The sequence below is a fragment of the Ostrinia furnacalis genome, unplaced genomic scaffold (genome assembly GCF_004193835.3).
Source record: "Ostrinia furnacalis isolate ACB-3 unplaced genomic scaffold, ASM419383v2 OfSCF6691, whole genome shotgun sequence".
NCBI classification, from domain to species: Eukaryota; Metazoa; Arthropoda; class Insecta; order Lepidoptera; family Crambidae; genus Ostrinia; species Ostrinia furnacalis.
In genome coordinates this window covers 1,379,426-1,392,555 of record NW_021136930.1, presented here as the reverse complement: position 1 = coordinate 1,392,555, position 13,130 = coordinate 1,379,426, and the positions used below count along the sequence as shown (strand labels likewise).

Below are 13,130 nucleotides of genomic sequence, written 5' to 3'. Positions count from 1 at the left end.
CGGTTATAGTTGGTTATACAATTGGACTCTTTTGATTCGGAGGTCCTGCGGGGCTACTCCGAATCACTGTTTACGTAGTTCCGGGTCTATCTGTCACCGTCGCTCGCGCTGACATCTCCCTCTGTGTGAGAGGGATGGCAACATTCGAAACTTAAAAAAAAAAAAAAAACATTTATTCAATATCTTTGAAGTTAACGTATTGTTGCAAGTGGCTGGGGTCTCCTTTTAAGTATAATACCTGGGTTAGGAGGCCCCGCACTTTCTTAAAGTTACAAAGATACATGTTGAACAAGCCACAAAAACTCACAAGTACGTATTTCATAATAAGGTATTTTTTCAAAAGTAAGGCTAAGTGTGACTTTTAGGATAACGTTTTTCGGAGTAACCCCTCTGGGTTCGAATCCCACATGAAACATAGAAATTAAAAAGTATTTTTTCACTTGCTTATGAAGCGTATTATGCTTGATTGATGCGATTGAGTAATATCACTCGATAAAAGCAGAAACAATATTAGTTTAATAGTAATAAACAAAATAATATAATCAATAATATTCTTCGATACAGGAAATTTATAACCGTTAATTGTAATTATTATGATTATACGAATGAAATTTAATAAACGAATTGAATTTTTTATTTTATTCTTCATAACTACTTGTAGGTTGTTAAGTAGGATATTAATTTACTTAATTAATAAGAACATTCGCAAACACGTTTGACAGTAAAAATGATAATGGTAAAAATCATAATAATAAACATTTTAGCGTTTTTATTAATACAAACCTCAATTTGTCTGACTACAAAACAGGAATTCCATAGAATGTCTGACATCCTTTGCTCAGACACAAATGATGATGACGTCACATTGATGACGTAAAACGACACAATTTAAATCCATTTTATCATTCTTGACCAGACTACCAGTTTTTGCTGTTGCCGTCAAAATATGCGGTTTCATAATTAATTAGGTAAATCTCTTCAAGCTACAGTTGCCTAATAGACTTACATAATGAGCATTTAACATTGTATGATAAGTTAAGACTTGCATATTTTTAGTCTAGTTCCTTATTTATTTATAAACAAAAACATCAATAAAGTTAGAATACATAACAATAAGGAATTACCATTTTTATTAAGCACGAAATAACATATTTCCGATTATCACGTTGATTGATTTTTTTATTCAAACTTGCTGCAACATTCGTGCGAAACTACTACTAACCCTGTTTTTAAAAAAGACACGTCTGGGATACGAACCCGGGCCTCGGATCGTGTAGGGCTCATTCTCTAACTTTGACTACTAATAAATTCCATGAAAATGTTATTGAATTGAATATTCAGAATACCTATTCTATTTCCTTATGAAACTGTGCGTCTAACTACCCGGTTTTAATGACTTGTATACAAAATACATGAAAAACTTTCACATTTTTAACGCGAACTCTATTAGGTACCTCTGATTTTCAAGACTATGCATAATACTGCATTGGCGGAATTTGATCTTGTAACAGCAGGTGCGAGTTGTATCGAATCTCGCCAGAGCCAAATGATAATGTGATGAGCAGAGCACTAGCCATTAATTAATAATAATAATGATTTATTTCTCACACAAAGTGCAGAACAAAAAAACATTTAATGAAAACACATTAATGGGTGTGTGAGACCAGTGCCTGAGCTAGGTAAATGAATACCTGTGTTACAACATTAAAAATAATAATTAATTAAGGTACCATTGTAATATATTCCCAAATTCATGTGTATTATGTGATATTGTGCTGTGTACTTTATTAAATAAATAAATAAATTTTCTGTCCTTTTAATAGGTGCGATTTTGCTATAAAAATATTTATCCCAACTAATATTACAAATGCGAAAGTAACTCTGTCTGTCTGTCTGTCTGTTACGCTTTCCCGCTTAAACCTCTCAACCGATTTTGNTAGAAACGCACCGAGCGCGGTTTGTATGTGAGCGCGCCAATATACATACGTATGCGGCGCGCTCACATACAAACCGCGCTCGGTGCGTTTCTATGAAGATGACCTACTCATTTGTATTTACTCTGGTTCAATTCCCACATGAAGTATAGAAATTAAAAAGTAATTTTTCACTTACTTAAGAAGCGTATAATGCTTGATTGATGCGATTGAGTAATATCACTCGATAAAAGCTGAAAAAATATTAGTTTAATAGTAATAAACAAAATAATATAATCAATAATATTCTTCGATACAGGAAATTTATAACCGTTAATTATACGAATTAAATTTAATAAACGAATTGAAGTTTTTATTTTATTCTTCAAACTACTGGTAGGTTGTTAAGTAATATTAATTTACTTTTAATTAATAAGAACATTCGCAAACACGTTTGACAGTAAAAATGATAATGGTGTAATAAATCATAATATAAATAATTTTTAGCGTTTTTTTTTTAATACAAACCTGAATTTGTCTGACTACAAGACAGGAATTCTATGGAATGTCTGACATCCTTAATGCTCAGACACAAATGACGATGACGTCACATTGATGACGTAAACGACACAATTTGAATCCATTTTAGCATTCTTGTCCAGACTACCAGTTTTTGCTGTTACCGTCAAAATATGCAGTTTCATAATTAATTAGGTAAATCTCTTCAAGCTACAGTTGCCTAATATACTTACGTAATGAGCGTTTAACATTGTTTGTGTGATAAGTTAAGACTTGCATATTTTTACTCTAGTTCCTTATTTATTTAGAATTAAAAACATCAATAAAGTTAGAATACATAACAATAAGGAATTGCCACTTTTATTAAGCACGAAATAACATTCATTCCGACTATTACGTTGGTTGATTTTTTTAATCAAACTTGTTGCAACACTGATTTTCAAATTTGGATACGTCTGGGATATGAACCCGGATCTCGGATCGTGTAGGGCTATTTTCTAACCATAACCATAAGCCTAGGCGCAGACCACTGATTTTTAGTTTGAAAATTATAAATAACTTGAAAAAATCGAACTGCCTAAGGCGGGAATTGAACCCACGATTTTTAGTTGGCCGATAGGTGGGCCCGATTTTAATTTGTACCAAATTGATGTAATGTGCGCACTTTCATACATCTCCATACTGATGAACAGCCCGACCCAACTATCGGCCAACTAAAAGTTGGTGGTCTGCGCCTGTAGGCTTACTTTGACTACTAATAAATTCTACGATGTTATTGAATGTTATTGAATCCTCTATGTCCTTATGACGAAACTGTCCATCAAACAACTTGTTTTAATGACTTGCATACAAAATACATAAAAAAGCTTTCACATTTTTAACGCGAACTTTTTTTGATATTAGGTACCTCTGATTTCCAAGACTGCATAATACTGCTTTGGCGGAATTAGATCTTGTAACAGCAGATGCGAGTTGCATCGAATCTCGCCAGAACCAAATGAATGATAATGTTTGTGATGAGCACTAGCCATTAATAAATAATAATATGTAGTAATGATTTATTTCTCACACAAAGTGCAGAACTAAATACATTTAATGAAAACACATTAATGGGTGTGTGAGACCGGTGCCTGAGCTAGGTAAATGAATACCTGTGTTACAACATTAAAAATAATAATTAATTAAGGTACCATTGTATTATATTCCCAAATTCATGTGTATTATGTGATATTGTGCTGTGTACTTTATTAAATAAATAAATAAATTTTCTGTCCTTTTAATAGGTGCGATTTTGCTATAAAAATATTTATCCCAACTAATATTACAAATGCGAAAGTAACTCTGTCTGTCTGTCTGTCTGTTACGCTTTCCCGCTTAAACCTCTCAACCTATTTTGATGAAATTTGGCATAGAGATAGTTNTCCATGGACGCGGGAGGAGGCGGCAGCGGGCGGGATTCTGCTGTCGTTTGTGGGGGCGCGGTTTTCGCACCCCTCTTCTTCTTCTTGCCCTTGACTGGCGTGGGGTCATCCGCGGCCTTGGGGGCGACGGCCGTTGCCTTTCGAGCGGTGGCTGCCACTTGAGGGGCAGTGGCTGCCGCCTTTGGGCCGGCGTTCGGAGCCTTTTTAGGTGCCGGTTTCAGGGGGGCCTTTGACCTTGTGTTGGCCGAAGGTGTCACAGGAGGCAGCGGAGGGAACTCGGTCTCCATAGCTGTTTCTCCGTTGTTGTCCCGATCCGTTGCCAACGGAGGACGGAGCCGCTGCTCCGGGAGGAGGCGTCCCTCTAGCGCCTCGAGACGCGCGTTGAGCATGACGCCGACCTTTTCTTTGGCATAGAGATAGTTTGAGTCCCGGGAAAGAACATAGGATAGTTTTTATCCCGGTTTTTGAAACAGGGACGCGCGCGATAAAGTTTTTCTGTGACAGACAAAATTCCACGCGGGCGGAAAGCTAGTTGTACAATAAAATGAAACAAACAAGACTAAACTAATTTATTGTCACGTATTAGTGGGCGTAGTCGGCATCAAATAACGCCTGATAGCCGATGATTCCCTGATTCATATTAACTTTGCTGTTATGACGTCATTAATGCTGATGACTGACAATCCGAAAGATTGTGGTCAGTAGTGCGTCATTTAGTATCCCTTACGGAAATCCTACGTAAAGGGAAGTCCCAAATCGTAAAATTCTAAACGTTTAGTTTATAATACGAATAGTATTCGAAACACGCAAAACTAGTGACTGATTTTGCTGAAACTACAAGGATTAGCTTATACATCAAATTATCTTGTTCCTTAAATAAAAATAAAACTAAGCAAGTATGTCGACATTATTATGTATGTAATATTCCTTATTGCTATGACAAAAGCAAGGAAAAAGAAGTGCCACACTAAACATGTTTGCATCATTGCATCTTAGTTATTATCCAGTTATTTTAGCACATGTTTTCAACTTAGTTGATGCAGTTGCCTCAATTCAGCGTCACTTTTTTTGTAATATCGCAGCTAAGGCCCGTCATACACGGAACCCCTTGAGCAGTCGTACAGTCACGACGAAATTTCACCGTGCTGCCAACCGCTCGAAGCTGTCACAACTGCTCGAGCGTTTCCATGTATAATACCTACTGTAGTTTGCTATGCAGTCGCAGCTTGAAGTTGTCCGTCTATGGCGGGCCTAGATGAAAATTCCGACCATATTATAATTGAAAAAAGTTCAGTGTGTCTGTCTGTGTGTAATTTATGCCCGTTTTCACCATCAATCCCTAATTTTTAAGTGACCCCTATGATGACACATAACAGGAATTTTGTTGTCATAGGGGTCACTTAAAAATTAGGGATTGATGGTGAAAACGAGCATTAGTCTAAACCTTAATCAGTCACCTTACAAGTTAAATAATCAATTACTTTCTGTTTTCCAGTCAGCAAGAGCTGTTCTCAGTGCTGAAAGCGTATTCGGTGCTGAACCCGAAGGTGGGATACTTCCAGGCGCAGGCGCCGGTGGCGGCCTTCCTGCTGATGCACATGCCGGCTGTGCAGGCCTTCTGGTGCCTCGTCAGCATCAGCGATAAGTACCTGAGCGGGTACTATAACCCGGGGCTCGAGGTGAGTGAATAAACTAGAATGTCCAAATGTTCCTGCTGATGCACATGCCGGCTGTCCAGGCCTTCTGGTGCCTCGTCAGCATCAGCGATAAGTACCTGAGCGGGTACTACAACCCGGGGCTCGAGGTGAGTGAATAAACTAGAATTTATTGATTTCTGATAACGCGTCAGCAACGTCATCAAGCTTAATCAGAACAACGTTGTGCCTATATTTAAACAAGCAGTTCAGTCGGTAAAACTTATAATGGAACAATATCTGGTCAAGCGTAAGCATCGTTCTTAAGCACTCTAGTGAAGAATCTTCGTTGTATGTACCTGATAATTTATAATGAAATTCCGTAGGGAGTGAGAACAAGAATCAATAATGTGTCAAGGTAGTAGTAATCATTTCTCTCTATCAAATAGGTTATTTATGCAATTAAACCCTGTAAAATAATTGCTTCTGGAGCGCGCGCGTGACTCTACCTGGCAGTGTAAAGACAATCAGCATAGTATATGAGCGGGTGACCCTGAACGTAGCATGAAATTATCCCTGATTATGATTACTCATGTTTCTGATTGCATATCCTTAGTTGCCCTTTACCCATCCACGGAAGCCTGGGAGTGGTCCTAATTCTAATATCCTGGAGCTACAAGACAAATTTTAAAAAGTTGTGTTAATATGTCGTGCTTCTGCTAAAATCAGACGGCAAAAGTTAATGAGTGCTATTATCTCCAGGTGCTCCAACGCGACGGTGACATCCTCCACGCGTTGCTCCGGCGCACAGCGCCAGCGGTTCACCGGCACCTGACCAAGCACAAAGTGGAGCCGGTGCTGTACGCGACCGAGTGGTTTCTGTGCGCGCTCACCAGGACGCTGCCCTGGGACAGCCTGCTGAGGGTCTGGGACTGCTTCCTTTGTGAGGGAGTCAAGGTAAGGACCACCAGAAAGATATGCCCTAGTAGAAATAACTGTTCTAATGTCCCCAAGGAGTCAGGTAGCAAGTAACTGGGACAAACAGTTTTGCGCTCATCAGGAAATTTTTCTAGGACAGCCTTTTAAGGGTTTGGGACTGCTTCTTATGTGAAGAGGTCAAGGACCTAGTAGACATGACTGGTCTTTTTTTAAAGAGTTAGGTACTTCCAAAGACTTCTATGTACCACTATGGGTATGCTCCCTATGTGAGGGAGTCTAGGTAGCGACCAGCTGGACAATAGTTTTGCTCTGATCAGGATACTGCCCTGGGACAACCTGCTAAAGGTCTGGGACTGCTTCTTGTGTGAGGGAGTCAAGATAAGACCTGGTAGATCTAACATCTTTCTAACATCCCAAAGGTCAAAAATCAAGGTGGTGACCAATTAGATAAGTTCTGCTCTAACCCAGGCTGCCTTGGGACAGCTTATAGCAAGGTAACGACCAACTGAACATTTATTAAATATTCCATATTCATATGTTTTATTAATGTACAGTTAGTACGGAAAGATTTTTTATTAAGCGTAGCGTATGAACTAGGTAAAACCTGAGGGACGAACCTCATTACAATATTGATCTACCGTTATTCAAAGCGGTTCAAATCCCATGGCAACTATACATATGGGTAAATGGGTTGACACGCTTTTAGACAGACAATCAGTAGAGGCTTCATTATAGCTTCTGTACTCTTCGAGTACGGAATCCCATGCAATAAATTAAATTAAATAATGAAAATTCTTCCCAGGTGCTGTTCAAAGCCGCGCTAGTGATCCTGGCTGGTGCGTTAGGCCCGGCCAAAGTCCGCAAGCGAGCCCACGGCCTCTGCGAGAGCCTCGAGGTGCTTCGCCACCCGCCCGAGGCAGTCCTGGCTGAAGAATACCTGATGTACCACATGCAGCGCCTCAACCTCACTGAAGAAGACTTCGAGTTTGAGCACCAGCGCCAGACCGCGCGCCGCAGAGCCCTACCCAGTAGAAGGTAAGCCTGGGTCTGCTCTAGTTATTTCTACTACACTCGACATCAAATAAATCGCACCTCCCGCGACATGCATTTTCAAACGTATGCATCCCCACTTCCCACCAATATTGGCACTATTTAAAAGCCTAGTTCTAAACTTCATTTCATTAAAGGAAAGGTTTTTACCCCAAAAATGTGTCTTTAGAAGGATCCAGAGTCACTACTTCAAAAAATAGGTAGTTACGCTTGAGCCACCTTTTATGGCTATAAAACTGTTAAGTTGGGATTAATCGCTATCCATCTGTTAAAGAGGACACGTGCGATCATTATTTGGTTTTATATCCATACAATTTGGTCTAATTGATCCGAGAGGTGAGCCCAAAGTGAGGTCTTTTTTCAAGTCACATTTATAGTATATGTTAATCATTTATTAAGAAATTAAATGTGTTTTTCTTTAAGGATATTTATTAAGCTTTCAAATAACACTAATATTGTTGGGGCACCATGATTGTGTCAGGAGAAAATCTTTAAATTTCGCGTCGCGGAAGGTGCGGTTTATTTGATGTTGAGTGTATTAGCATATTCGGAGGACTGCATCATGCAGGGTCTGACCTCACTGGAGAATGAGCACCAGCGACAGTAGAAGCCTTTCCTAGTAGAAGGTAAGCCTTAGGTCTGCTCTAGTTCACTATTAACAGGTCCTGAGGAGTGCCTCCACCTCATCCAGGTCATAGTTCGAGCATTTACACTCTGCCTAGCAGGAGGTGAGTTCTTTTGGTCTATTTGTATTTCCTGAGGCCATATGCAGCGTCTAAACCTCACTGGAGAGGATGCACCAGCCCCAATTCTATCCCACTTTCGAGTTCGAGCACCAGCTCTAAACCACGCTAGCAGGAGGTGAGTTCTTTTGGTCTATTTGTATCTCCTGAGGCCACATGCAGCGTCTAAACCTCTCTGGAGAGGATGCACCAGCCCCAATTTTATCTTTCGAGTTCGAGCACCAGCTCTAAACCACGCTCTCACGCACAGGCTCGAGCTGTATTCCGCTCTAGAGCCTCTAGGAGTCTTGGCTGAGGAATACCTCATGTACAGGGAATGCAATCCCGACTCGAGATTGCAAATTCGAGATCCCGCGAGATTAGAAATATCAATCCCGCGGGATCCCGGAATTTTCGGGATCCCGTCTAGTTTAAAAAAAATAATAAATTTGGATGACTAAAAAACCTAATAAACTTTTAGATTAATATTAAAGAATCTTACCATCCAAAAATAATTATCAGGCTTTAAGGAAATTAACATAGGTAAATTAGGTAATCAAAATAATAAACATATTTCAAAGGAATTAGGAAGTAGTTACCTAAGAAGAGTGATTTTGAAAATGACTTCTTAAAAAAAATAGGGTATTAATAGTATCATCTGCTAAACGGCATCTTAATGTCCTTTGCAATGTAACCCGCTGCTGAGAATGCCCTCTCCGACTCAACACTGGTTGGCAATAGCGTTGCGAACCAAATATGCAAACTGAAAAAATCGCCCCCTTGTTCCCCCGCACACAAATAAATCCATTTCTATTTTTATGGTAGACTCTAATTTGTCTAAGCTCGTGTACGTGGATATACGTACAAAAGGACTTTTAGACGCTCGCAGAGTTTCTTCTAATTCCTCTTGAATCCCAAATCCCGTCAATCTCGAACGGGATCTCGTCATATGATGTGTCGGGATTGATCCCGAAAAACTACCCGAGATCTCGCGAGATCGGAATCTCGCGGGATCGGGATTGCATTCCCTACTCATGTACCACATGCAGCGCCTCAACCTCACTGAGGACTTCGAGTTTGAGCACCAGCGCCAAACCGCGCGCCGCAGAGCCCTACCCAGTAGAAGGTGAGAATTATCTATTTATCTTCTCTAGTGCCTGAGAAATGATGCATTTTACCTCTGCGGAGGATGCAGCAGCCCCAATTTTGTCCTACGTACCTTACGAGTTCGAGCACAGGAGATAGACTGCTCATTGCCATGCAAGAGGTAAGCTCTGGAGCTGCCCTAGTTCTCTCTACTGTTAGAATGTCCCGAGAATTGCCTCATGCGGAATCTGAACCGCACTAGTAGTTCGATCACCAGCTTCAAGCAGTAAGGTGGTCAGAAACCAGTCATTTTTTCTCACCAATACATTTTTTTTTTACTAATTGAAACCCAGCTAGAAGAACAAATCTTGCTAGGAAGGCACGTTGGGCAGTTCAGATTTTTTTCAAAAGTTTTTGTTTTAGCGATTATTAATAATGTAATAATGGATTATTTATTAGCGTTTGTAACGTATGAGAGTTGAGGCAAACGAAACAATGCTATGACGTAATTACTACACCACAATAACAACCAATTTATCATGCTTTTACCCTAAATTTTACCGCTTTATATAATCTAACTTATATTAATTTTATTTCCAGTGGCAGCTGATTCAGCGACTGCTCGTACAAGCGTTATTCGAAGAATAACGCCAGAGACATATTCCACACTCTCTGAGTACGTGCAAAAATGACTGCCGAGCTATTGTGTACCTTAAGTGCTTTGTGATACGGATGTGCGGACGACGTGCGGACCAGACCAAACGATACGACTGACAAAGTTTAGTGTTAGAAGTAAACGCGAATTTCTTCTACGACGAGACTCAAAATTCAACCTTAATGACATACAGTCAGCGTCAGATAGTTCGAGACGCCCAAAGTGGCCAAAAAGATAACACAACATTATTCCAATTGTAACAAAGACGTGTTGCGAACTTATTGCCTACTTTGGGTGTCACGAATTATTTGACGCTGACTGTACAAATTTTTATTTTATGTGTATTATTTTTATTAGATTATTAAATCCAGCACCTTATTTCAATATTATTCTGTTAGAATTTGAATGATAGATACAGTGAGATTTAAATTAAAAATTTCCCGCTTTATTTTTTCAATTGCTTTTATCTCTTTCGCTCTTCGAGCATGTGTGTAGGATAGGGAGAGACAACCATCCGTCAGTAGAAGCGATTCGTGTTATAGTGAGGAGATTATTGTGTATAAAATTGTCTTAGGAAAGACGTTTCCATATCACAGTGATGAGGACATTGATATAAATACGTAAAATTCAATAAACAACTATAGAAAAGTGTTCTAAATTCAGTAGATTGTGAACCGAAAATTTGTGATACCGTTACTAGAAACTGTAGTTCAGAGTGATCTAAAATTCCAATAGTGTGGACTAAGCCTAGGGGCAGACCACCGATTTTTAGTTGACCGATAGTTGGGTCGGGCTGTTGATCAGTATGGAGATGTATGAAAGTGCGCACATTACACCGATTTGGTATCGGCCGATTCTTCATACAAATTAGAATCGGGCCCAACTATCGGCCAACTAAAAGTCGGTGGTCTGCGCCTAGGCTAAGAGTAGGCGCACACCGTTGATTTTTCGTCGGCCGATAGTTTAGTCGGGCAGTTGATCAGTATGGGCATGTATGGGAGTGCGCACACTACGCCGATTCGATTTGGCCGATTCTTCATACAATTTAAAATCGGGCACAACTCCAACTAAACTCGGCCAACTAAGAATCAACGGTGTGCGCATACTCTAAATGTGTGTATATTATGAGTTGTTGACGCGACTGTACCGTGGGATGCACAACATAGTATTATACTTTAATACCTTGTGTTAAAGTTCAAATTATTACTAGTTCTAAATCTGCTGAACACTGTATTGTAACGGCCAAATCTACGACTGATGTATGATGGAACTTATTGGCTTTGTGTGAAAGTATGAAAGTGGCAACTATAGATTCAATTTGAGCAAATTAAGCATCAAGCAAAAAGGAATCTTATGTTCTTGGCATAAGGTACATATTCCTCGTATAACTTCTTCAAAAAAAGGAGGAGGTTCTCAATTCGATTACATTTTATGTGCGAAAATGAACCTTAAGTCTACAATATAAGGTGAATATTGCCTTGGTGCTACTTTAACGCGTGTTGCATGCACATCAGCTCACGCGCACCAGCAATTGCTATATCAAGTCCTTGTCAAAATATTGTAAATAGTATTTGTAATTTCACAAAGTGTTTTAGTAGATTCTTGCTTGGTGTACTGGCTGGATTGGTTTTGAGCAGGTTATATACCTGTAATATTTTCTTGAACTGTCTAAACCATGTTTATTGTTGGAGTAATATTAAATTCGCAAAAATCTTTTTAGCATATTGAGCGTCGACTTTGTAATAAAACCGAAATAATTCAATGATACGATTGTCCTTTCATGAATGATGATTTGGTGAATGATTGTATATCTAAAAATATTCAAAAAAAAAAATTAAATATGAAGAAATATTTACTAAATACATAGTCCTATTTNAGAGTCTTCTTGGCAGATACCGTACATGCTTTATTACGAAGCGTAGTCATAAATTAGTTAAGTTTTTTATGTTTGTATCTCGAATTTATTTACGATCGTTAACTGGGACTCCAGATCATCTATCTGGAGATAATCTCAATTGCCTATAAAATACTTTCTTGATATTAAATAGAAAATCCATACCAACCGGTCAATATGTAAATCATTTGGCCCCCGCCTACGTTTAGCAGTGTAGACGTCCTATGGCTGAAATTAATGATGATGATCAAAAGAAAATGTTTAATAATAAATGATAGGATACATAATAAAATTGTAAATAATAATATCCAATAATTCGCAGCATTCAATCTGGCACATAATGGTGTCAAATTGTTTATTCAATGAGTAAAAATATTTAAAGATAAATATTATTTGGTGAGTTCATTTCGAAAAACTTTGCTTTGACAATTAATGTAAAAAAAATGTAGCCACATGTTTAGAAAGTATTTTATTCCGAGTTAACGTACAACAGTATTGCGTTTGCCTCGTGCCTACTGCGTTGAGAATGTGTGCGTGTGCTAGATATAGTCTGTTCTTCACTGTAAATCCTATTTATTTTTGTTCTTTGTTTTTACATATTTAGTGCAATCTATACGGTGTTCTGGGAAGAGAACTTTCCCATATATTCTTGTATAAAACCAACATTTTTGTCAGAATATCGTAAAGTTTTGTAGAAATTAAGCAAACTTATCAAGACGTGAAGGAAATGTGTATAAAATATTAATAATAACATGTGATAGAGATTGTTATGTATAATAATTACATATCTCCAAATATTGTGTAAATAAACCACGTTTATCAAATCAGAATAATCTCAATAATAATAATAACAACACTTAATTCTTCTACGGAAAGTACAATTTAGAATAACAGCGTATTATGAAGTTTGTGATTTCAGAACATTATAAATAAATATTTTTTCTAATACAGTATGTTAACAGAACCTCGCTTAAAACAGAACTATTTAAATTATGTAAATAATATTATCTTGAGAAGGTTTTAAAATACATTAATTATTTAATTCCGAGCTGAGAGGTTTCAGTCAGTATTTTCAATATTACAAAACAGAATATCTGCCTACTTGATTTTGATTACATTAATATAAATCATATATAGAAATATGTGAGTAGTGTTCTGCCCTCGAAAGCTGAAAATCGGTATCTTGAAAGTTTATTTGAGATTTCCACAATTGCACATGATGGCTTGGTGGTTCGCTTAGCTGTCGCGAGTTCGAACCCCTTTGGGGCTATAGTGTACTAGTGTAGTTATATTTTTA

The 13,130-nt window shown here is 38.3% G+C and overlaps 1 protein-coding gene across 2 annotated transcripts in view; it reads left to right on the top strand.

Moving 5' to 3' along the window:
* Positions 1 to 10,219, top strand: part of wkd (TBC1 domain family member whacked) — a 31,365-nt gene extending 21,146 nt beyond the window's left edge. The window contains exons 4-8 of one of the 2 annotated variants that reach the window (XM_028318224.1): positions 5,349 to 5,451; positions 5,577 to 5,657; positions 6,250 to 6,444; positions 7,229 to 7,461; positions 9,885 to 10,218. In XM_028318224.1, the coding sequence (XP_028174025.1) occupies positions 5,349 to 5,451; positions 5,577 to 5,657; positions 6,250 to 6,444; positions 7,229 to 7,461; positions 9,885 to 9,894 (622 nt within the window). In that variant the 3' untranslated portion in view covers positions 9,895 to 10,218. Of the gene's footprint in view, positions 1 to 5,348; positions 5,533 to 5,576; positions 5,658 to 6,249; positions 6,445 to 7,228; positions 7,462 to 9,884 lie in introns of both variants that reach the window. The other variant, XM_028318223.1, reaches the window with a different exon arrangement.
* Positions 10,220 to 13,130: the final 2,911 nt, after the last annotated feature.